The sequence below is a fragment of the Ahaetulla prasina genome, chromosome 4 (assembly GCF_028640845.1).
Source record: "Ahaetulla prasina isolate Xishuangbanna chromosome 4, ASM2864084v1, whole genome shotgun sequence".
NCBI lineage: Eukaryota > Metazoa > Chordata > Lepidosauria > Squamata > Colubridae > Ahaetulla > Ahaetulla prasina.
This window is the reverse complement of record NC_080542.1, coordinates 115922137-115948516: the sequence shown is the minus strand read 5'-3', so window position 1 is coordinate 115948516 and position 26380 is coordinate 115922137. Positions and strand designations below refer to the sequence as shown.

The window sequence follows — 26380 nt, the reverse complement described above, 5'->3', positions numbered from 1 at the left end:
GTTGTAAATTGGACTATATACCAATTATTACTCCCTGATGATTGAATATAATATTTGATTGTTACTTTCTTTTTATTAAAAATGATTTGAGCATTATGTTACATAATCAAAGTGAATTTATTAAGGACTCCAGACTGATTTAGTTTATGAAAGATTTCTCTTATCACATTTTGTGTTCACTAATTCTTTCAGAATAACTTTATTATTATTTAAAGCTATTTAAAGAATAGCTTTAATTGCAATAATACTAGAGCAACTAATAGATTTAAATTTAATGTCAACCGCTTTAATCTAGATTGCAGAAAATATGACTTCTGTAACAGAATCATCAGTGCTTGGAATAGTTTATCTGACTCTGTGGTCTCTTCTCATAATCCTAAAAGCTTTAACCAAAAACTTTCTACTATTGACCTCACCCCATTCCTAAGAGGACCATAAGGGGCGTGCATAAGCGCACAAATATATATATATTTGTTTTCTGAGGTTTTCGCGGGTGTTTGTATGTAGGTCTTTGGTTATTCGGGCTTTCTCCTGCATAAAATTGGAAGTGTCTTGGCGACGTTTCGACGAAGTCTCATTCATCATCTTCAGGCTTCAGCTTCGTGCTTCTGGGAGCAATGCACGAAGCTGAAGCCTGAAGATGACGAATGAGACTTCGTCGAAACGTCGCCAAGACACTTCCAATTTTACGCGGGAGAAAACCCAAATAACCAAAGACCTACATATATATATATATATGCTTATAACTCCTAATATTTACTCAAATATGTGTTTATATACTATATAATCTTTTTGTGTGATACCTACATATATTGTTGTAACAAAATAAATAAATAAATAAATAAATAAATAAATAAATAAATAAATAAATAAATAAATAACAGGATATTTTATTTAATTTAACATAGTTCTGTGTGTCTGCACCATATCTAGGATTACAAAGAAAAGATACATTTTTTTTAAAAAAAATCCTGTTTTAAGTATCAGTGATCGTATTTGGTAGTTAAAGTTGTGAATATAAAATTTTTACTTCGGTGTGAATTTCATTCTGCTTGTTGTATTCCAGAATAGCAGGTGAGGATAATGTATGCGATAGAGATGGCCAGTAAATTGATTATGTAATGTAAAATTTTGAATTACCTAACCAATTGGTTACTTTGAAATTAGTTTTTTGGTCAGAGAATGACGCAAAGACCAGCTATTTTTTAAATAATATCACACAGTTATGTAAGTGATATTGCTGTTACATATTCATAGAAGCAGTACTGGCATTATTAAGAATGTGGTTAGCGAAAGATAGGTTGGGATAAATTAAGTAAACAATATACAGGATTGTTGCTGCTATTAAATTGAGGATGCAGTGAATTCCTCCTAATAGAAAAAAACAATTCTAGAAAACTGTTTGGGTTTTCATATTGTGGTAAATCAGTACGAATTGTTTAATTTTGGCATAGTGTGGGTTATTTTATTTTAGCTTATCCAATAAACCACACTTAAACCCCAATATTTTAAGGGAAATATTGGGAAAGGTTAATTACTAGGTAACTATTTTAGCTGTTCCAGATGCAGGTCACCCAACATATGCCTGAACTTTAGATAACCATTCCTGTTTTAAATTATGGTACATTTGCATGATCAATATTTTTTGAGGGATGGTGTTTTAGAATCTCTTGCAAGAGAAAGTAACAAAAACTTGTTATAATTAATCAGAACTGTTTGTCTTCTTTTGTTATCTCCCTGAACATAGAGATAGTGATGTACCTACCTTGCTTTCATATAATATCAGAAAACAGTAGTTCTACATTGTAATTTTAGTGCTAGGGATTACTACATGCAATTCTTCATTCTACAATTCCAATAAATAATAAAATATAGTAGTTAGTAATTGATGGAAATATTTCAATTAACAAAGGGTTGTAGGAACCAAGTGAAAAAATGTGGTTTTAATCTGTAGTTTCTTGAATGGACAAGTGAATGTTTGAGCCAGTGTCGAAATTTTAATATTTGAATATATGTTGTGGACACTCTGAAGAATAGTTGCTATTGGGAGTATTTTCCATTCACTAATGTATATATCATGATGGGCATGAGAAATCATAGGAAGCCTCTTGGCAGGAGCTTACTAGTGAGGTTAATCCACTACACCTTCATTAAATTTCTAGGTTGTTTGTTCTCTACCACTCTGGTTTATTTATTTATTTATTTATTACAAACTATATTATTGTAACATCAAACATAATCTTTAAAAAAAAGAAGAAGGAGAAACTATGAGGGATCCAAGGATGTTCCTTTTAAAAAAGTTGATGCTGCTAAATGTCAGCGTTCCAGAAAACCCCTCCTGCAGAAAAAACTCCGAAGCAAACATCTTTCAAAGTTCTTTTACTAGCATAGGTAAACTGGCACAACTGGATAAACTCCGAATCTGGGAATCCGGGTTTATCTTCAGTAAGACAAACTCCAAAATCACCAAAATCCTTTGACCCCTCTGCCGATCATATGCTCCAATCACCAGCTGTCCCCTCTCGAGACATCACTCCGGCCACTCCTTCTCCAGATGCAGGCTTGGCCTGACCTTGACTAGCAGGAAGAATGTTATTATGTCTAAGCAACTCCCCCCTCCTACTTTCCCCGCACATTGGAAAGTGGCAACATGGAAGCCTCCGGCCTAGTATGGCTTCCAAAGCTGACACTAAGTTGATTTGCTTATGACTAGGCCAGCTTTGTTTTATTTATTTTTAATAAATAATCTAAAAATAAATATAATTAAATGGTACAGCAAACCTAGCTTGCAAATGAATCCTAGTGTCATTGGGGATACCAGAATCAGAGAATGTTTCTTTTTTTTCTTTTTTTTGCAATTTTTTTTTTTCCCCATAATAATTCCCACAATTTGACCAGTGTACAATACAATCACTTATCCAACAATCAGTCCTATACTCAAATTATACTCAATCAGGGCTGTTCGACTGCCACTCCCCCCTTTAATCCTTTCTTCCCTTCTCATCCTTCTTAAACTTCCCCCACCACCTTCTCCTCGCTTTCCTACTTCCCCTCCTTTTTCCCACTTCTCACTACCATCCTTTCTAACCCTCTATCTTCTCCTTCTTCTCCTCCTCCTATCCTTTCTTCTCCCTCCAGAGAATGTTTCTTACATGCAATTTTCTAAACAAATAAATACCTCCTCCTGTGGAAAGCAATAATGAAACCCTTATCATAGTAAGATAGACATTTTGCTAACTTTGTATCTTCCTCAGCAGGAGAGGAGGAGGAAGAGTAGAGGGCGGGAAAAGGAGGAGGAGTAATAATCCTGAACTTTTTTGGATGTCAGCTTTGATAAACCTCAACTAGCAAAAATCCTGGAATGCTTTGCACAATCCATCTGCGTATACATTTTGTTTCAATGAGAAACAGAACTTGAAATTTGTTCAGGGCTTAGGGTTAGGGTCAGATATGTAGCACTAATTAAAAAAGCCACATTTTCATAAAATTACTTTATTTTGATTTATTACAATGAAAGAGGATTAGATTAAAGAATCTTGGGAACTGATTATATATGTTGTTTCACCTCATATCTCAAAACACCTTTATCTCGTGTGTGTGCTAAGACTTGATGCCTTTTCTCAGTCTCCCTTGATTTAAAGGTTTAATCAGAAAGTGCTTGGTGAATTTTCTGAGGATATAGTGAGAACTGAGGGCACTTTATTAAATCCTTAATTGCCCACTGGAATCAGCGCACTTCATCAGGTTACAGTGGAGCATTCTAAATCAAATCAAACTTTTATTGTCGATGCAGAACATGTGTACAAGGAAATTGAATGAGCCTTCCTTGGTGCAGCCCCCTCCCCAAACATAAAATACATCTCAATAACTCAATAAATGAAAGAAATAGAATCCCTAAACCCCAATAAGTAATAACTAACACACATTACCATATTTCATAATTGTCTATTTCTTCTTGCAAATCTATTGAATCTCATTGGTTTACTGAGTTGCTCAGGAAGATGAACTGAGATGCCTTGAACATAGCTTGATGAAGATCTCTCTTAAGAGTGCTTGGTCACTGATAAGAATTCATTTTTGCCATTCCCATTGCATCTGTGGTCCTTTTTTAAGGTGCCTCATTCCCTTTTCTCTTTTGGGGAAAGACAGTTTACAAAAACCATGTGCAGAGGTGCATTAAAGAATTCCCACAGCACATGATAAATAGAATTTCTCAAATTCAAGTGGGGTTGAACCCAAATGGATAGTGCTAGTGGAGATTAACAAATTAACAGTGTTGGAAGGAACCTTGTAGGTCATCTACTCCAACCCCCTGCCCATGCAGGAGATCCTACACCATTTCTGACAGATGGCAGTCCAGTCTCTTCTTGAAAGCTTCCCATAATGGAAGCTCCCACAACTTTTGAAGGCAAGCTGTTCCATTTGTTGATTGTTCTCACTGCTCTCCTTATTTCAAGGTTGAATCTCCCCTTGTTCAGCTTCCATCCATTATTCCTTGTTTGCCCTTCAGATGTTTTGGAAAATAGCTTGGCCCCTTCCTCTCTGTGGCAGCCCCTCAAATACTAGAACACAGCTATCATGTCTCCCTGGTCCTTCTCTTCATTAGACTACCCATGCCCAGTTCCTGCAACTGTTCATTGTATGTTTTAGCCTCTGGACTCCTAATCATCTTGATTGCTCTTCTCTGTGCTCTTCTAGAGTCTCAACATTTGTTTTATAGTGTGTTGATCAAAACTGGATGCGGTATTCTAGGTGTGGTGCAGGGGTGAAATTTACTTACCTTCCTTCCTGGCTAGGAAGTCCACACGCCTTGCACACACGCTTCGCTCACTCACTTCGCTTGCTCGCACATCACATGCACACACAAACTTTCTGTGCATGCACAGAAGGTAAAAAACACATTACTTCCTGGTTAAAACCAGGAATCGCCGAACCACTGGCCAAGATCGCTACCGGATCAAAAGATCCAGTCAGAACCAGGAGCATTTCCCCCCGGTGTGGTGTTACTAAGGCTTGTATGATTGAGATGACTGAAGTTCATTCTGTGGAGTGATATTATATCAGTTTGAAGCTATGAGTCCTTATGAAATAGATAGGCTTTTTATAACCTCAGCTTTGCCTCCTCACATGGATCCCCGCCTTTCATGGTTTCTTAAGGTTATCCTTGAGGAGGCGGTTGGAGGCTGGATCTGAGCAGTAATAAATTTCTTTTTGCATAAATAGGTGTTTTCATTACTTCCATACATGCTGACCTGTAGTCCCTGATCAATAAGGCTCAGAATCCAATTATTTTGAATAATTTGCGAACTGACTACAATTTTATTTTTATCATGGCTTTGAAACTCCAGACACCCTAGAACAGGGGTCCCCAACACCAGTCTACTACTGGGCTGTGGCCTATTGGCCACCGGGCCGCATGAGTGGTGGGCCATTGTGCATGTGTAACTCAACTTCTGTCAGTAGTTGGACAGCACGCGTTCACATGCATGTGCAGTTCAACTTGCAGAAGTCAAGCTATGCACATATGCAGATCCATGCTGGCTCGCCACTTGCACAAATTGAGTTACATGTGTACCAACTTGCATAGCCCAGTTCCCCTCTACACCTCCCTCCGCATTGGGCCGCCAAGCCAAAAGGTTTGGAGACCATTGCCCTTGAATAGGAGTCAGCAACCTGCAGCTCTGGAGCCGCATGTGGCTCTTTCACCCGTCTGCTGCGGCTTTCTGACATTCAAAATAAGTGTTACAACCGCCAATGTGTGACACCCACTGACATGCATTTATTGAGCTTTTCAACCCCCGGTAGGCCAAGCATGGATAAATCCAAGAAAATAAAAGTTCCAGAAGAAAAGAGAATGTTTAATTCAACTACATATGCTAGTTTTGTGGCCGCTCAGGAAATAGTGAGGCATTGGAAGGATGTTATATCTCCCGGTGTTTTTTTTTCTGTGGGAAATGGGTCCAAATGGCTCTTTGAATGTTTAAGGTTGCACTAGAAGAAATAGATTTCAGGCCAGAATAGAGTCCATAAACTTCATTAGTTGTGCTGGTGGATGACTTTTGGAGGGAATGGGATAATAGAAATGCAATTCTCTTGGGCCTCCTTTTCTCTTTATAGCTTTTAATACTTGGTTTAACATTCAAATATTAAAACTGATTTTAGTCCCCAAAGTAGTTTCAATAATTTTCTACTTTATAGATTTATAGATTATAATTAAGATAATTTGTAAGACAGTTTAGATTTTTTTGAGAAAATGTCTCTTTTAATTATGTTGATGTTTTAGATATTCTCTCTTTGAGGGGGGGAGGGGTTATGTGGAGGTTGGGGTTAAGGGTCTGCAGTTTTCTTTTTTCTTTATAAATTTCACAAGGAAACTGAAACTTGGAGTTAATTCAGACTTCGCGCATTATTTACGGATTACAAACCTTATTTTATGATAGAAGAAGACATGTATTGTTTGGAGGGAGTTACATTCCCTCCATAGCCTTCTCCCTTGGGTAGACATTTGGGAATTTTACATGTTGATGTGGTTTAAAGGACAAAATGGCTGCCTTAAGCCTTGCACTTATTTAAGGCATCCATTTCTCCCCAAAACATTTCTGAAATTTTTTCCTAGAATAACTCCTAATCCTGCCTTAGTTTAATGGATGACCCTTAATGTGTCACACAAGCCAACAGGTGTTATACAACTGGGATGAAATGTATACAGATGTAGCAGCAGAAAAGAAGCATTTTGCTAACTCAGAAATGTCCCAGAAAGAAGCTGAGATTAAGAGACTGCAGTCCAGAGTAAATGGAGGAAGAGAAAGAAGTTCATGGCAGCCACACCCTTTTCAGAATAAATCTAGTGAACTAAAAAGTTACAGTTTTAGTTTGGCAAGATTCTGTCCATTAGGTGTAAGTAAATAAAGGATTGTACTCAATTGTGTCTCATTGTCTCATCTCTGGGCATGGGCTTGAAAGCTGATTTATGATTTAGCAAAATATTATAAGCAAACCATAATTAAACCAACTAGTTTAGCATGGTGTCTCAACTAGGTAGTGTCTGGGGGAGTCCTCAAATGAGTTTCATAATCCATTGCAGAGTTGAAGAATTTTACCCCAGTACTCTATTTTAACCATTTTATGTATGTAAATGTTTCAGTGGATTTTAAAGGAAGCGGCCTCTCCATCTTCTCAACTCTCCATCTTCTCAGTAGCAAAACCATTTTTCCTCTTAATTTTAATAGAGTGCTTTAACACAGATGATTTCATAATCGACTTCATCTGTTCCCTCATACCTTCAGTTATAGAAACTCATGACATTAACCATTAAACTGCTTATTGAATTCATTAACACAATAACTGCACTTAGGACCATTCCCTGAATTCATAAAACAGATAACATTTAAAGTGAAAATTTTAATAAAATATCTTTTGAAAGTGGTTATTAGTATAAATAATGAAAGAATGGGTAAGATATTTTGTATTGTTGTCTCTGCTGATCTTAATTTTAGTTTTTATAAGGATTTTTACATTATTCTCAAAGAACTCCACTAGGATATGTTCTCTGATGTTTTTCTTCCACAGATTATTTTGTCATAAAAAGAAATTAGCTTTCCAGACACAGAAGAACTCTAGTAGTAATAAAACTTAAATGAGCTCTTATTTTTCAGATATACTAAAACATGCAGACACAATGATACAAAATCTTGTATTCTACAAATTCACTGGCCACTTACTATACAGTTGCCAAAGTGGTATTCTCAATTGTGAATAGCACTTGAAATATTCTTTAATAAAAAATTCCCCGTCATGCAATCTTTAAATAAACCCTTTCAGATTGCTGCTGAGAATGCAGGGTTTGAACTGCAAGCATAAATATTGTTTACAATCAATAACAAAAGGGTGAAATCTACTTATTTTCCTTACCGATTTGAAAGTGCACGTGCCATGCGTGTCACATGCGTGTTCAGACCTTGCACATGCACAAAACCTGCACCTGCACAGAAGGTAAAAAACACTTTTGCTCCGCCATCGCTACCAGCTCGCTGAACTACCAGCCATGATCGCTACCAGATCGCAGGATCTGGTCCAATCCGTGAGCATTTCACCCCTGCAATAGCATCTATTAATAAATAAAAGCTTAAACTTGTAAGAAAATGTTTCCATTTTTGTAAAAAAAGCTCTATTTTAATTCTAGCCTAAAATCTGACCACACATCAGGGACTAGTTTCAGATTATGTATTTTAAACCTCAAAAGAGGATTACTCCATATTTTGGGGAAAGGAAGGAACATTTAATTGTGATTTGTGCAGATGTAGGAGAATTATTCGGGTTTCTTATAATTTGTGTCTTTTTATCTTATCTCCTTGCTTCCTTTTTTCCCCCCTACTGTTTGGACATTCTAGAGTTGTACTTCCAATATATCTGGAGACAGATACATAGTTCAGTTTGGAAAAGGCTGAGCTAGCTAGCTAGAGATGTCCCTAAACATTGGATTCCACATTAAATTCTTATCAGCTTTCTACACACAGTCACCTCCTGTTCAGTGTCTTCTGATCATTACTTTATGTATTTTCCTGTCTGTGTTTCATATCACGGCCTGCCAGTGATGGGAAGTACATATTACAATGACACCAGGACATGGAACCAGTGTTGTTAGACTTTAGGAAAAAGGAAGTCAGACATTAACCTACTCTTCTTGTGTAATCTTTTCTCTAAATCTCTCCTTAACAGCTTGTTCCTTCCTTCCTTCCTTCTCCTATTATGCCCCTTTCATGTCTTCCCTGAAGTTAGCTATCAGTTTGTTTACAGAGAGGACCAAAAGCACTATGAAATATCCACAAAACTGGGTTGTGGTAGATGGCACAGAAGAATATCTTAGTTGATAGTATTAAAAGCTAACAAGAGGTTTAGAGAAATTAGCAGTATCCTACTTTCCAATCTACCATAGGCCATCTAACCATGCAAACAAAATAGTTTTGGTATCATGTCCTAGAGAAAAATTGTGAAATAGATTCCGAAAATCAAGCCAGCTAAATGTATCTAGAGTTGTGAAGCCACTACTTTCTTGATCTTTCTTACCCAGCAATGGAATATTTGTGACTGACCTATAATTAAGCAAGATCTCTGGATCAAGGGAAGGACCTTATTTTCAATAGTGGTTTTACAACTTCCTCTTTGAAGCAGGCAGGAACACATTCTGCATTTTAGTAATCATTAATTACTTCTCAAGAGTGGACCTGTTCCAATCTGGCTGATTTAGTCATATAAGAAGAATATGAGTTGAGCAAATCAGGTGATAACATCCTTGAAAACAGAAAAATTGAGCTACTGCTTATTGAACAATCTCAACATAGCCATTGAAATCTTGACTTGGGAAAAAAGAGATTGTTGTGCAGTTAGAACACTAATGTTTTTCCTTCATTGTCGCAGTTATACAAATGCAGTTACAAATACGATACTCCAAACTGAGAGATGATTAAATTCTGATTAGTGAGATGAAATCCTACAGACTTACCTATAGATATCACTCTTGCTCACCTACAAGAACCAATCAACTGCACAATAAAGTAGCACAATAGACACAGCTAGGAGAGTATGCTTTCTTTTAATTTGTCTCCACAATATCTCAGCACTTTGACTCAGGATTAAATCATGGATAATAGACATTTTGCCAACTGATGGTATAAATTATTTATTGATTTGATGCCAGCTTCTTCTAAAATTAACTGCTTCCTTTTCTTTTTGCATCTTTTGCAAATTTGTGTATCATTTAAAGATAAAATATTAAACGATTTTTAAGCTTCATGTCACTAAGTATCTATTTAGATTTTACTGAAGAATTCAGAAAATTAAAACATAGTTAAATTGTTGTTGGCATTACAATACCTTAATAAGGTTGGTAACTAAATCTTCCATCCAGTTAACTCTAGTTTAAACTGGTTTTGAGTCATTTTAAATCTCTCAAACCTAATTGGAATTAGTAAACCCATTATTGTATTAAAGCAGCATTAGATTCTGACTGCCTTATATTGGCTGGAGATGATGGGAACCATAGTCTAGCAGAGCTAGAGAACTTCTGTTTAGGAAAGCATGGAATAAATTACTCTAATGCCTGTAGTAGAATAATATTTGCCATATTTTGCTCAGTAACCTTTTTCTATTTTCATTCTTCCCTTACTTTCCAAATGCAGATTATTGACAAAGAAATCAATCCATTTGTGGACAAATGGGAAGAAGAGGGACAATTTCCAGCACACCAAGTTTTTAAAACCCTCGGGAAGGCTGGATTTCTTGGAATAGACAAGCCAACTGGTGAGAAAGGAACATACTTTAATAATTGCCTGTAATTTAGAAAGCATGTTTAATATTTGCCTGAAGCATTTAGAGGCTGGTCTTTCTAAATGCATCCTAATTATAGCATTTTAACTTGAATGGGATAGAATATAAAATCCACCAAATACAATTTTTCTAAAATCTAAATCAGGTTTTATGTGGAACATGTTTTGAACATGGTACTAGAACTTGTTTTTTACTTGAGCTGTCAAACTATAATTCTTCATAACCTTCTTTAATAAATAATTCTACCTGCTGTTTTAATTAACTGATTCAGTTATCCCTCCACTGTTCAATGTTCTATATTATGTAAGTATGTTTTAAAGTGATTAAAGACTATTTGTTACAAATCTTTGCAAAGTATGCAAGAAATAAAAGTTCTTTCTAAAGATATGCAGACTGGAAAGTTACAGTCTGAAATTTGTACCAGCAAAATATTAAACTGACTGTTGCAAACTACTCGTGTTTATTTTCTGGCTTTATTATCTCATTTGCATAATAGTATTTGCAGCCAAAGAGCATATTGAATCATTATTGGGTGTTCTGGAGAGACTTCTATCTGATTAAGTAATTTCTGCAAATCAAGTGTTCTAAGTTTCAAATACAGTACTGTCTTCCACTTAGGGATGGATATAGCTGGTTGTACTATAAAAAAAATGGTGTGGTTAATAATAGACAGGTTTAACTGAACATATCCAATAAAGTTACTGGTTTTATTGTTGAGCAGATCTTGAAGCATTAGACTGTGTGTTATCACCATGAAATTGTTTTTTTCTACTTAACTGTAGAAGCCAGCTTTCTTAAGCGTTTAGTTTCCTTAATAGAAGCTTTGCATGTGTGGTCTAATAGTTTTTATGTACAGTTGTGTTGTTGATGATTAACTTTAATTATATTAGATACTCACTTATTGGCAAATATTCTGCTATGAGTTTCTGCTGTCTTAAGTAGGAATCGCGGCTAAAATTCAGAAAATAGCTAATAATTTTGAGATTTTGAATGCCATAGCTGCTGAAAGATAACCAGTTAGTTTAATTCTGGTGACTTAGAAATTATGAAATTCACTGAGAATTGTGAGCAAACAAGACATGGAGTAGATTTCAAATTTTATTTATTTATGTATGTTTATAGTCAGTTTTAAGGAAGTTGAAGAGAGATGATTTAAACGGAGGGCTGGGTTCGGGGTTTTTTTTTTTTTTTTTTTACAGATTTGAATCTTTTGCCCCATCCCCATCACCCACCCCTTTTAAAATCTCTTCTCATGGGCTGTTTACAGTATTAAAAAAAAGATTTATTTTAGACTTTTTCATAAATATTCTTATTTCTTATATCTAATGCTGTATTAATGCAGCATCTTTGAAAAGGAAATAAGGTTTAATTGCATACTTCAAATCTTGCTTTGAATAGTCAAAAATGAGAATTTTTATGAATGCATGTAGAACAAAATGAAACAAAAGCTTAATAGTAATGTATTTTTTGTCACTTTTCTTCTGCCATTTTGGAAGGAAAGTACTCAAATTTTATGTAACTTATTTTGAAGCTATTCCAGATCTTACTGAGTTGCCATTATAGTATAGCATTTATTTTCAAGTATAGTTCTCTCACAGAATGGAATATTTCAACATTTTATTCTTATATTCAGGTTCGGCAGCACTTAATAGACATCAGTTAACCTTAAAAAAACTAAGCAGGGTCAAAAATAACTAAGAATTCTTAGGTCAAGGCCTTGAAAATGAACCCTGACCAAGAAGACAAAATTCACATCAGATTTCATTAATTATAATCAGTATATATATATATCTGTTAATATAAGGGATTAGAACTTGGAAACTAAATACGAATAGTTCTCAGCTTACAACTGACTACAATTGAGTTCAGAATTAATGAGGCAGTTGTGGGTTCACCTCATTTTACAAAACTTGCCACAGTTGTTACGTGAATCAGTTTTTGTTCAGCAAATCTGGCTTCCCCCATTGACTCTGCTTGATGGAAGCCAGCTGGGAAGGTTACAAATGGTGGTTGCATGACCTCGGGTTAATGCAAGTGTCCTAAATGCATGCTAGTAGCTAAGCACTGGAATTTTGATCACATGACCATGGTTGCAGTGGTCCTAAGTGTAAAAACTGGTCATAAGGTAACCAAAGTTTAAAAATTAAAGCAGCTTGTTTAGTGACTGTTCAAAAGTACATCATCTCTGACCTATGACCTGTTTTTTTTATGGTACTTGAAAAAAAATCAGTAAGTACATCTTATTTAAAAATCCATTAACCTTCTGTCACATTTTCACTTCTTCAAAACCTGTCCTATTATTTCTTGTTAGGAAAAGAAAAGTGGGAAAGATAGCAATTTCAAAGAAATTTGAAAATTCCCAGATGCTCAGGAGTTAATTCTCAGTTCAAAATCCTTTTTTTAAAAAAAAAATCATAGTACTAAGAATATGTTTTACTGGTAAGAATTAAAAATAAACTTTAGAATGCTGACGCACTATGAACTAAATAACTTGGAATACACACTTTAAAAAAAAAATCTTGAATTTGTCAGAAATGATATATAAAGGGTTGGGTTGAGTTGGGTTTTGATGTGGCGTGGTTTTACCCAAAAATTTGACCCAAACTATGTAATACTGAAATGAAACCTTTAGTTCATTTCTTGGATTCAGCAGTGTGTTTGGATATTGTTTTGTTTTACGGCCACAGTTTTATTATCCTGTGTAAATTGGCAGAGAAACTTTTTACTAAGGGAAAGCCAAGGGAAGCAATTTACAGATATCATTGTCTATTGCCTATAACCAGATTTTTCTATGGTTTCAGTACCAGAAGTCAATAAGAAGTCATAAGTTAATTTTAGACTCATGGTTCACAGATTTGAATACACAGGCAGTCTTCATAAGACACGGAGTTTCAATTGTAGACAACACTGAAAGTAATGTGCAGGCATACGATCTGCAGAATTTAATGTGCTCTTTAGGAATTGTCCATTTGCTCAGCTGGACAAGTCCTGATCTGGACAGTTCTTGAATTCAAGTGTTTATTCTGGTTTAGTCCTGTAGCCTTATTTATTTAAACTCTTGGAAGAAGAAAATTACATCCTGCTGTATCATTTATTTTATTAATTTTTTCTCCTCTTCTTAACTGCTATTTTTATTCCACTTCTGCATCTTCAAGTACTTATTTCTTTTTTTGGTAAAATGTTGTACATTAAGTTTTAAACATTTTTATTTATTCATGAGAGTGTAATTGGTGTGGACTTTGATATATGATAAGATAGTTTGCAAGGAATCACTTGTGCATGGACAACAGCTTGAGATTCAACTGTGATGCATTACAAATGGGTCTTTCCAAAGGAAGATTATTAACACGAACCAGATATCACCAAAATTCACAACATAATTGGAAATTATAATTCTTCAACCATCTCCCCTAATGAAATAATTGCAGTCTCCAGAGATGGACCAGAATATAAAAACAGTGATGGATCAATAGCACCAAGATTTTGCAGAGTCATCTGCATAAATAAGAACAGCAAACATAAGTTCATTTACACCATCAACTCAATTGCTAAAACAAACCCTGACTACAGTAAACTTAGATCTCGTCCTGATCTATCTTTCCTGCAGCGGATATGTTCTCGTGAACTCCGCACAGAACTTAAACAAAGACAAGACAATGGTGAATCAAACCTATATATTGACTACTATGCCAATATCATAAAAAATAAATCCTATAACCAAAAACCCACCACCAAACCCCCCATCACCCACACCATCCAACCAGCCATCCCAATGTTCAATCAAGTACCCATCATCCAACCATCCATCCAAACAGCCATCCAGCAAACCATCCATCCATCCATCCATCCAAACATTCATCCAACCAATCTTCCAAACAACCATCCAACCAGCCTTCCAACCAACCATCCAACCAAGCATCTCAACAAATAGTCAAGTACCCAACATCCAAACACGACCCAAAACATCCATCCACCCATCCAACCACCTATACAACCACCAATTGTACACAACCCTCAACCAACTAACATCCAAAACTAGGTATGCATGCCCCTTACCTCTTCAACACCATTCTCTACAGATTTTAAATGTAAATTGATAAATGCAAGAAGTATTGTAAACAAATTACCTGAATTTATCCTCCTGTTAAACAGTGGTGCATTTGATATTATATTTGTTTGTGAAACATGGCTGAACTCATCCCTCCCTGACTCCATCATTTCAAACAAAGAATATCAAGTTCATGGATCTGATCGTGAAAACCGAAGAGGTGGTGGAGTGGCTATTTTTTACAAAAAGTCATTGAATCTAAAAAACATTCAAGTTGCACACAAACTTTCTCTTCCTGAAACTATTGTATGCGACCTGTCATCTAACACCACTCTTCGATTCATACTATGCTACAGAGCCCCTGACTATGACATTACTCATGCAAATATTTTAACCTCACTGCTAACATGGGCTACCTCTTGCCCATATCCTCTCATCTTCCTTGGTGACCTAAGGATAACGAATGTACAACTGATCCAATCCATACTACACTATACAAGGCTGTTACAAACCTAGGTCTTGAACAACTTGTAACTAACAGTACAAGGCTCAACAACTGCCTTGACCTCATCTTCTGCAACAACACAAATTCCATTTATGGACTACAAATAAAAGAACCCTTTTCCAATAGCGACCACTGCATGATTGACTTTCGTCTCAATATACGCCCTTACATAAATTGTCATATCAATAGTTTTCCTAACTACAACTTCAAAAAGCCAACTATGACCTTCTAAACAACGATCTTTCATCTCTGGACTGGCGAAATCTGTTCTCAACCTGTATAACTGCTGAAGACCACTATAGAGTTTTCCTACTTGAAATCAATAGAGTCATTAAACTATATGTACCACAAACTACCACCAAGATCAGGAAAAGCAAACTACCCATATCAATAATAAAGCTTCAATCTAAAAAAAAAAATTCCCTCTGGAGAAGAAACCAAAAGGGCTATGTAGCAAATTTTAAAAATCGCTACAAAATTATATGCAATCTAATAAAAACTGAATGCACAAATTACCATACCAAACAAGAAGAGGACCTTCTGTGCACAAATTCCAATCGTGCCTTTTATAAATTTGTGAACAATAAGCTTAAAGACTCTAAATCCATCCCACCACTAAAAGATTCTAACGGCAAAGAATGCAATGACGAAACAACTAAAGCAAACCTCTTTAACACATTCTTTGGCTCAGTTTTTGTTAATGGTGATGACACATATCCGACATTTCTAAATCGTACAAGCAATGAGTATGACAACTTAACACATATAGATTTCACAGAAGATAATGTTGGAAAAGCTCTTCGCAACTTGAAACCATCTCTATCCATTGGACCTGATGGACTATGTGCTTACTTCTTAAAAAAACTTTCTACTAATTTATCAGAACCCCTGAGTATAATCTTTGATAAAGCTTTCACAACCAGTTCCCTTCCCTGATCACTAGCCACAGTCATTCCAATCTTCAAAAAATGCGACCCCAACTGGAATATCTTCTAATATTAAATTAAGTATAGTTAATATAAATTAGTATTTCAAAAGACTTTAATAAATTTCTAAAAGATACAACTTTTCATAGAATTCATGTGTCTTAAAATGATTCTGCACATACAATATCTTCTCCATCATTATAATTCATTCTGTAGTATAAAATCATTCTACATTCTGGATAGCTTAAGACAAATGTTTGAATTAAATAATGCTTGTCAACAGCTTTTTCATTATGTATTTTTCCTTTTCCACATAATCACAACATTCACTAGATACTTCATGCAACAATGGACAAGCTTCTTAAAGTTGTAAAAGCTACATTTCTCTTTTCAGCCAGATTCTGTCAACCCCTTCATTTGTGTCAAATATATGCTCAAAAAAGTATTTCTTCAGCTTTGGGAAAAGGTGAAAATTACATTGTGCCAAGTTTTGACTATATGGTAGATAAACTCATTTCTTCACCTCATACTCCCAGAAAAACAAACATATACTTAGACCAGATCTGAAGGAAGTTACAGAGTTACAGAGTTAATCTGTCTTTCTCTTGGCTTGCCTATGTTACACAAAATTCCTGGCAACAGAAAAAAAAATGGCTGTTTTAAAAAAAAGAACAATGTGTATATGCTGACTTCGTTTTATTTGGAACACTGGATGCTGAGTCAAACGAATCTCCCTGACTTTTTATTAAAAAGGTTAGAGATAAATGTAAAATTTAAGGAAAGAGAAAAGGCAAGCCAGAATATAAATTAATTAAACATATTTACTGCAAAAGAATCTATAATCCGCTTTTTAGTTATATGTTACATTTCCAAAAGGGCTGTACAATAAAAGAATTAAAATAGCAGAAGTATTAAAGTTTAAAAGCAATAATCATCCCCCCTCCCTCTGTTCTGTACGTACAAGTAGTCCTGAACTCATGACCATAATCACTCATGACCTGCCAGTCATAAAGCAGATCATCTCATGACTGATCTGATTTTACAAGTTTTACAGTGGTTGTTAAAAAGAAACCTGTGATTGTTAAGTGAACGCAGTGCTAAGTAAACCCCACAGTCACTAACAGTAACTTCCCTCTGGGGCATTTTTGCTGAAAACCAAAAGTAAATGCCAGGTTTTGGCAAAAACATCATAGTGACAACAGGATAGTGATAGTGATTTAAACTGAGTTAAACTTAGGTCTTGTCGAAGGCAATGGAGTTCCAAGTTTTCTAAGCCTAGGATTTCAAGTCTGGTGGAGTAAGGTATTTTGTTGTTTTCAGAGGAATGAAGAACTCTTCTTGTAAAATATTTCTGGACATGTTCAATTGTATGGATGTCAGAAATGTGAGGGTTCCAAACAGGCGAGCTGTATTCAAGAATGGGTCTAGCAAATGTTTTATATATTCTGGTTAGTAGTGTAGTGTTTTTGGAAAAGAAGCTACGCAAGACTAGGTTTACAACTCTTAGAGCCTTTTTTGCTATGTAGTTGCAGTGGGCTTTGGCACTTAGATCATTTGATATGAAAACTCCAAGGTCTTTAACAGGGTGGGGGGTCATCTGTAAGGTAATGTCCATCAAGCATGTACTTAGTGATTGGGTTCTTTTTTCCAATATGTAAGACTGAGCATTTGCTGGTTGAGATTTGGAGTTGCCAAGTTTTAGACCAAGCGGGTAGATGATCAAGATCTTTTTGAATGGCGGATGTCTTGTCGGTGGTGTTAAATAGTTTGACATTGTCAGCAAAGAGAACACAATTACTTGCGATATGGTCACAAAGATCATTAATGTATAGTATGAAGAGTGTTGGTCCAAGAACCCTGCCTTGAGGAACGCCACTCTTGACAGGAACAGGATTTGATAGAACATTGCCAATTTTGACCACTTGTTATCTGTTAGACAGAAAAGAAGATATCCATTTGTGAAGGGGTCCTGAGATGCCATAGGATTTTAATTTTAGGAGAAGTTTTTCGTGTACTACTGAGTCAAAAGCTTTGCAGAAGCTTTTGACAAATAAAAAATAAAAATAAAAAAAATCTTCTTTTTTGTACAAAAAGAAGAATTCAGCTGACTAGAATCTAGAACAAAACTAAACTAATTAAAAGGATTACACAACTACCTTAACCCATGGCCTGAGTGAACAGCCAGGTTTTGATAATTTTCAGAATGCTGTAAGAAGCTGCATGAATCTCCAGGGAGATATCTTTTCAGGGGATAAGAGCTGCAACTCAGTAAGCACATCTTCTGAGTCACTCAGAATCTCGTTGTTTTAAAGCAGAGATGGGAATGATTGCCCCTTTATGACTCGTGGACTTCAACTCCCAGAATTGGCTGGCTCAGGAAGGGCCATTGTTCCCCACCCCTGGTTTAAAGGATCCAGAAGGCTCAGAAGGATTCTAGATATAGTCTGATACCCCTAGCCACAGTAGCAATAGCAATTGCTCCTAGACTTATATACTGCTTCACAGGGCTTTGCAGCCCTCTCTAAGCCTTTTACAGAGTCAGCATATTGCTCCCAACAGTCTAGTTCCTCATTTTACTGACCTCGGAAGGATGGAAGGTTGAGTCAACCTTGAGCAGGTGAGAACCACTAACCACTGTGCCATCACTTGTATTTTTGTCTGTGTCATAAAGAGAAGGTTCAGTTGAATACTGTCATGATTGATTTATTTGTTTAATTGCTGATTTGTACCCTATTGCTGATTTGTACCCCATGACTATCATTACGTGTTGTACCTTAGAATTATTGATGAACGTATCTTTTCTGTACACTGAGAGCATATGCACCAAGACAAATTCCTTATGTGTCCAATTACACTTGGCCAATAAAAAATTCTATTCTATTCTATTCTATTCTATTCTATTCTATTCTATTCTATTCTATTCTATTCTATTCTATTCTCATTTTCGGATACAATTCTAAAAGAGCAACTAACACTTCTCCCTTCCCCCTGCCCCATTCTTGTGATGTGGTCACCTTTGAGGAATCATCAAGCACCTTTTGCTGCTTAGATCCTGCTCTGAGATATGTTGATTTTTGTCACTATGAAGTTAACATTCAAGTTTTCTTATTTTTGCCCTCCCAATCATTTTTGTGAGAGATTCCTTCCTGTATGCTGCTTTTTTGGCCTAAATCTAATCTAAATGCTTTTAACTGCAGTTATCCCAAAAATTGCTTTGAAGTCTGTAGGAAAAATCTGCTATTGCAACCTTCAATTCAATTCAGAATAGAGGTGGAAGGGACCTTGGAAGTCTTCTAGTCCAACCCTGTTTTAGAACCTTCTAATAAAATGCATATAAACTATGGCCATTATTCCAATAACAAATAATCCATGGATTTTTTACTGCAGGATTTTAAGGTAATAAAAGATATCATAAGTGTTTCCAGGTAGTGGCAAAGTTTTAGTTTATATTGAGTGTATCTATAAACAATTACAAAGCCATTTATACTTTGCTATACAAATTTTATGCCAAATAGGAACAAAGTATAAAGCCGCATCTCTTCTTTTTGGAAACATTTGCTCTGCAAGAAATACACAATGTGGTATAAAATCAGGGGTGAAATCCAGCAGGTTCTGACAGATTCTGGAGAACCAGTAGCAGAAATTTTGAGTAGTTCGGAGAACCGGCAAATACCACTTCTGGCTGGCCCGAGGGTAGGGTGGGAATGGAGATTTTGCAATTTTTTTTTTTTTTTTACATTTATATCCCGCCCTTCTCCGAAGACTCAGGGCGGCTTACAGTGTATAAGGCAATAGTCTCATTCTATTTGTATATTTACAAAGTCAACTTATTGCCCCCCCAACAATCTGGGTCCTCAATATCCTTCCCCCAGGAGAGGGGAATAGGGATTTTGCAGTATCCTTCCCCTGCTACGCACACCAAGCCATGCACACCAAGCCACACAAACAGAACCGGTAGTAAAAAAATTGGGATTTCACCACTGTATAAAATGCTATACCTGACATCATTTTTCAACCTGTGTAAAGATTGAAATAGAGATTTCATTGTGCCATTGCTAGCACTGATAAATAATTTTAAGTAAAAGATTAAATGGACAGTGCAAATTATTTTGAAGAGATTGTTAGTCAAGAGTGATTTATAGAAACATAAATAAAGCCATAAATCTTTCTAAAGTGGAATTCTATGTATATAATCTAAAAGAAATAAGCATGCTTTTAATTATCTCATAAGCATTAGCATTTTAGCTTTGGTTCCTATTTGTTTGAGAACAGAACTTTCCTGCCCCCCATCAACAACCTTAAGCTAGTGATGGTAGCCAACTTTATTCCCTATTCTGATCTATGTATACATAGCACCTTACAAACTGGCTCACTCAACACAGCATTAATATTATTACGTATGTATACCATGTTTTCCCGCAAATAAGACCCTGTCTTATATTTTTATGAACCCTGAAATAAGCGCTTGGCCTTATTGCCATGCGCTCAAAAGCTCGATTGGGCTTATTATCAGGGGATGTCTTATTTTGGGGGGAAACAGAGTATCTAATTTCATGCACATCTTTAAGTTGCTTTCTTTATGAAGGAGCAACGCTGCATTTTGAATACTACTTGTCCCTGAACCTCCAAAGATAGAGTTTTATGCCTAGTTCACACATTCCTTGTAATTGATTTTCTAGTGTTTTGATTAGAATGTGGGCAAACAAGACCCTAAATTTACTTTAGAGCATACTTTCTGATGACATTTTCTAGTTGGGTGATGAAATATCTACAGGCAAACAATCAAGCTCAGAAAGCACCCAGGACTCTACAGCATTTATTTTTCCTAGTTTTCAGTGGGAACTTCTAAGCTGTGGGGACACACAGGAGAGGTAATTTAGTTTAGTTTGTAACAAAACATGGAGAGATAATAAGTCTTTTATCTCTTGAAAGCTAAATACCAATATACATTGGCCCTTCCGATTATTCATCCCTTCATTAATTAAGCAAGCATAATAAATCATTTGCTGGAAGTTATTGATTCTCCACATTTAGTGGTAGACAACGATGTCCTGTTTTCAGTCTTCAAGCATCGGTTTGATTCATTTATTCATAAATGCCTTCTGCCATACCAATGACTATCTTTTGGGTCTAGATTTACTTTCCTGGAGAATGTGAGAAAATATTTCTGTCTTCATTAAAGGGCAGAAATAGGGCAGAAATTTAGGTAACTGAACAACCTGAAATAAAATAACTTATGCTGTATGTATAATGGATTGGAATAATATGCTCTTGAGTTTTTTGTTAATAAAGTTGTTAACTACTGTAAAATGATTGCAGCAGGAGAGATTCTTCTCATATTATCGCTCTGGGACTGTCAATCAAGCTCCTTAATAAGCAGATAGAATGATAGCCTCATAGTCCAGTCAAAGCTAATCTGTCTGCGTCCTCCAAGGATAGGAATTATAGTGAGGTAGTTGCCTTAGACCAGGGGTCCCCAACCTTTTGGACCTCATGGACCACCAAGTCCATAATTTTAAATCTTGGGGGCCACTAATACAAATCCAGCGCGCTGCTTGCTGAAGCGCCTGGACTCCCAGTGACGGGATGGGGTCGTTCAGGCACTGTTCCTCCTCTCTCTTTCTCTCTCTCCCCCCTCTCTCCCCCCCTTCCCTTTCTCTCCCTCTCATTCTCTCTCCCCTCCTCTCTCTCTGTCCCATTTATTATGTCATCTCTCTTTGTCTCCCCCCTCTTTCTCTCTCCCCCCCTCTGTCTCTGTCATTCTCTCTTTCTCTCCCCCCCCCCTTTCTTTCTGTCTCTCTCCCCCACTCTTTCTCATGGGCCAGCCAGTATCTAGGGGCTGAGAGGAAGTCAAGCGTCCCCCCGAGAGACTGAGGTGCAGGAGTACCAAAAAGGCCGGAAAACAGCCACAAGATCCAGCTCCCCTCTGGAATATGGAGCAAATCTCCATTCCCCGCCTCCCCTTCCCTTGTCAGGCGAGGAGTGACTGGGAAGGGAGGGCGAGAGGTGGAGATAGCCACTTGTGGATTCAGCTGACAGGAAGCTACAGCAGGGGAAGAAACAGCCTAGGGTTCCCGCCACCCGTTGCTTTGGCCTGCCTGCACCGCCATTCCCCCCCTGCACCATTATCTCACTCCAGCTGGCAAGGGCTCTGCTGCAAAGTTACAAATTGCCTGAACTTCCCTCAACAGCGGAGATTTACAGCCCCACCATGAGCTGCCTGGCCAGTCCCATCTTCCAGAGCTCTAGTCACAGCACTGGCCATTGCTTATCCCGGAGCAGATCTTCTACCTGGTGCGTCGCGGACCACCACCATTTTCTCGTGGACCACCAGTGGTCCGTGGACCACAGGTTGGTGACCGCTGCCTTAGACAGTAGAAAGTAGAAAGTAGTGGCAGCATACATAGCTACTCTCTTGTGCCTCCTAAATTTTCACCTTAAATTTAAACTCTATCTAGCACCTCCTAAACTAATTTCTTAGAAGAAACAGGATTCTGTCTTCTCATCAGTGTTGAGGTAAGAATGCTATCCAAGTTACCTTTAGGCATATCCAGGTCTGATTAAGAAACATGATTGGCTTCAAGTGGTGTCCTTAGTTAGAAAAGTGTCTTTAGCATGCCTTGACCTTTCTCTGAAAGAACTATTGGGCTACCATTTTAATTCTATAGGTGATAGCAGTAATTCATCAAGGTAATTCATTAAAATGGACTTCTTACATTATGCAAAGAAGATGTATAATGACTCTAGAATTCATAACTTTAAATCAGTTTTGTAATGGTAATGTGTTTTTTTTTAAAAATTTCAGAATATGGTGGTCTAAATTTGGATTTTTCCTACAACGCTGCAGTGGCAGAAGAACTTGGATCAGTTCACTGTGGGGCTATTCCCTTGGCTATTGGGGTACAGAGCAGTATGGCTACACCAGCTCTTGCAAGGTATGAAATCTTTTTTTTCCCATGGAGCCACAGAAATAGAGACCATTCAGGGCATTTCCAATTTCCCACTTAGTTTGTGAGTTTTTAAGGTAATACTGGAATTTACAGAATCTTTGGAAAAGACAACAGAAGTGAAACAGTTTGAAATCTAGCTCTGAGCAGCAGAGATTTTTGAAAAAATAAGTCTAAAGAGTAATTTCGTTATCCCACATTTGATCTTAGGATAGAAGTGTAAAAAAGTTCAAATTTTGAAGGTGTGCTTCTATGTTTATGTGTTTATTATTTATTTACTTACTTGTATATCTATTTACTTATTTATTTATGTTGCAATAAACTGTGGTATCAATTGATGAAAAGTAATGTCCTATCCCAGGCCAAGCAGACACAAGCACACACAGAGACAGATGGTTGCAAACTTTACCAATACATTTTGTGACAGGAATAAACAGCAAAACAAATCTGACTGCAAACAAGCTGTTTTTTAAAAGAGCTCCTATCCACAACAGTAGGCCCAAGAACAGTCAACAGTAGGCCCAAGAACAGTCAAGCAAACTTTAAAGGCACAAAAAGGCACAAAAAGATTTGTCGGCCAGTCAAGATCCAGCAGCAAATAGACAAGGTTTCAGTTTGGGATCAAGGCATACACTATCTGGATAAGTAAACAGTTGTTGACAGTGGTGGGGCTTGAGCTCTTTGCTCCTAGTTAGAACCATCCCTTGTGCTGCTCATTTGGAAAAGGAAGATTCCTTTCTCGTGAAGAGTTTTGCAGAGCATCTTTTTCCCCCCATCTGTGCTGTCTTCATATCATGGTGAGCCCTGCACTAGAGTGGTGGCAGCTTAGTTTTCTCATCTTCAGAAACCTGCAGTATGGCAGCTACGTTGTTGTTGGTTGCGAAGTCATGTCCGACCCATCAGGAGCCCATGGACAATGTTCCTCCAGGCCTTCCTGTCCTCTGCCATCCTCTGGAGTCCATTTAAGGCAGCTGGTTATTGTCCAGCTCCTTCTCCTCTCCCTGCAGGTCTTCAGACAGCAATTCATCTGGCAACTCTTGAATTCCCTGCTCGTTTTTAATCTCCTCATATGAGTCTGAGCTCACCATGACATGGAGCATAGAAAGCTCTGATGACGTTTGAGAAAATGCTTACCTTATGTATTTTTTATTACATATTTGCAACATTTCAGCAAAGGAGATCAAAAATGACCTGGGATTTCCCCAGTTGAACCATTTGCTTGGTGTTTTTACTTCATCATAGAGGCAGCTAGCTTCTCTTCAAAGGTCAGGAGACATGGAAATTATATAGAAAATACTATATAACTGACCAAAACCTTTTCTTGCTAGGCTATATTAATATGGCAGATGGCATTCTTGTAGACGTAGGACACCAGCATACATTTTATTTGGTTGCATGTGCCAAATAAAAATATTTTAAAACATTGATGTGTCTAAAATAATTCATGATTGTCACATCTCACAAGATTTCAGGTTTTTTGTCTTGAAATCTTACAAGGATTCAGCATGCTTTACCACAGTCGGATAAAGATTTCAGCATTCTTGGATCGATATGTGTTCCAGCTGTTTGTATTTGGATTCCCTGGGTATCATCAAAAGGTACTAATAATAGTGGCTATAGCCATGGTGCTATAGCATCACTTTGCTGATCCTAGATACAGTTCATAATTTGGAGGGGGCAAGCACTTGTCTTTTTTTCAGCATGTCATCTATTGAATTTGTATTCTACATTTTAGGATTTGGGAATGTGTTAAATTATTTATTTTATTTATTTATTTATTTAAATTTTTATACCGCCCTTCTCCCGAAGGACTGAGGGCGGTGTACAGCCAAGATAAAAAACAGTAAATATACAAAGTTAAAAATATCAATTTAAAATACCTATTCAATAGTGGCCGAATTAAAACCGTCAGATTGACCAACCTAAAATACCCCATATAAAATTACAAAAGATTAAAAAATTTAAAATTTAAAATTTAAAAATTTAAAAATCAATCCAGTCCCGCTTGAACAAATAAATGAGTTTTTAATTCCCGGCGGAAGGTCCGAAGGTCAGATATTAAACGCAAACCGGGGGGAAGGTCGTTCCAGAGAGTAGGTGCTCCAACAGAGAAGGCCCTACCCCTGGGGGCCGCCAGCCGGCATTGCTTGGCGGACGGCACCCTGAGGAGACCCTCTCTGTGAGAGCGTACGGGTCGATGGGAGGCATACGGTAACAGCAGGCAGTCCCGTAAGTACCTGGGCCCTAAGCCATGGAGCGCTTTAAAGGTGGTAACCAAAACCTTGAAGCGCACCCGAAAGACCACAGGTAGCCAGTGCAGATTGCGCAGGAGCGGTGTTACCCAGGAGCAACGAGGAGCTCCCTCGATCACCCACGCAGCTGCATTCTGGACTAACTGGAGTCCCCGGGTGCACTTCAGGGGTAGCCCCATGTAGAGAGCATTGCAATAATCCAGATGGGAAGTGACGAGAGCATGAGTGACCGTGCATAAGGCATCCCGGTCCAGAAGGGGACGCAACTGACGGACCAGGCGAACTTGGTAAAAGGCTCTCCTGGAGACGGCCGCCAAATGATCTTTAAATGACAGCCGTCCATCCAGGAGAACGCCTAAGTTGCGTACCCTCTCTGTTGGGGCCAGTGACTCGCCCCCAACAGACAGCCGTGGTTGCAGCTGACTGTACCGGGGTGCCGGCATCCACAGCCACTCCGTCTTGGATGGATTGAGTCTGAGTCTGTTTCTCCCCATCCAGACCCGTACGGCCTCCAGGCAACGAGACAGCAGTTCGACAGCTTCGTTGGGGTGGCCCGGGGTGGAAAAGTACAGCTGAGTGTCATCAGAGTGACTCAGCACTTATCCAGGCCTGCCCCTCCCTTCCTTTTGCTGACGTTGCCTCTCCATTCTCCGGAAGCGTGGATCCATCCACCCTCCAGCTGCCGGCAATTCCAGCTCGTGACTGGCTTCAGGTTCCTCATGTTCACATGCTGTGGGGGAGGGGTTTATTTGTTCGGTTTGTCCGGGCATGGTGCCAGGACTGGGGGCCGGAGGCATGCCAGGCCATTCGTCTTGCTCAGCTTGTCCGGGCATGGTGCCAGGACTGGGGGTTGGAGGCATGCCAGGCCCTTCGTCTGCATTATCAGTCCCTGGCTGAGATAACAGGAGTTGAGAGGGGCCCGGCTGCAGAGGGGGGGGCGGGCGAGGCACAACACATGCTGTATTTTGCTTTGGTTTATCCAAGCTATTAAATATATGTTCGGTTTTATGTTCCTGTCTAGATAATAAATAGTACTTCCTGCTTCTGACTTGACAGAAGCAGCAACATGATTTAACAGTTAAAATTAGAAAGATTAATGGAACTAATTCAAATTGAGAAAATCATTCATGGGGAGAAAATAACTTACCATCCAGGTACTGAAATGGAAAATGGAAAATGGATCCTGATTCTGCGCATGCGCCAAGAATGGCGGCTTACTGATCGCTTGGAACGGCGGCTGGCAAGATCCCCGGCTGATGGCGACGTCCTGCTGCCTCTTTTGCCACTTGCACCCCCCGGCCTGGTGAATCTAACATCCCAGCGACCGCGGTTGCTATGTTTTGAAGTCGGAGAAGCTGGAAACGGGGTGGGCAAAG

General features: G+C 37.8%; 1 protein-coding gene across 1 annotated transcript in view; it reads left to right on the top strand.

Annotated features, from left to right (window-relative positions):
* LOC131198614 (probable acyl-CoA dehydrogenase 6) overlaps nucleotides 1-26380 on the top strand; it is a 71715-nt gene that overhangs the window by 3145 nt on the left and 42190 nt on the right. Inside the window, exons 2-3 of the mRNA XM_058183441.1 lie at nucleotides 10179-10299; nucleotides 22611-22740. Coding sequence (XP_058039424.1) covers nucleotides 10179-10299; nucleotides 22611-22740 — 251 coding nt within the window. The remainder of the gene's footprint in view (nucleotides 1-10178; nucleotides 10300-22610; nucleotides 22741-26380) is intronic.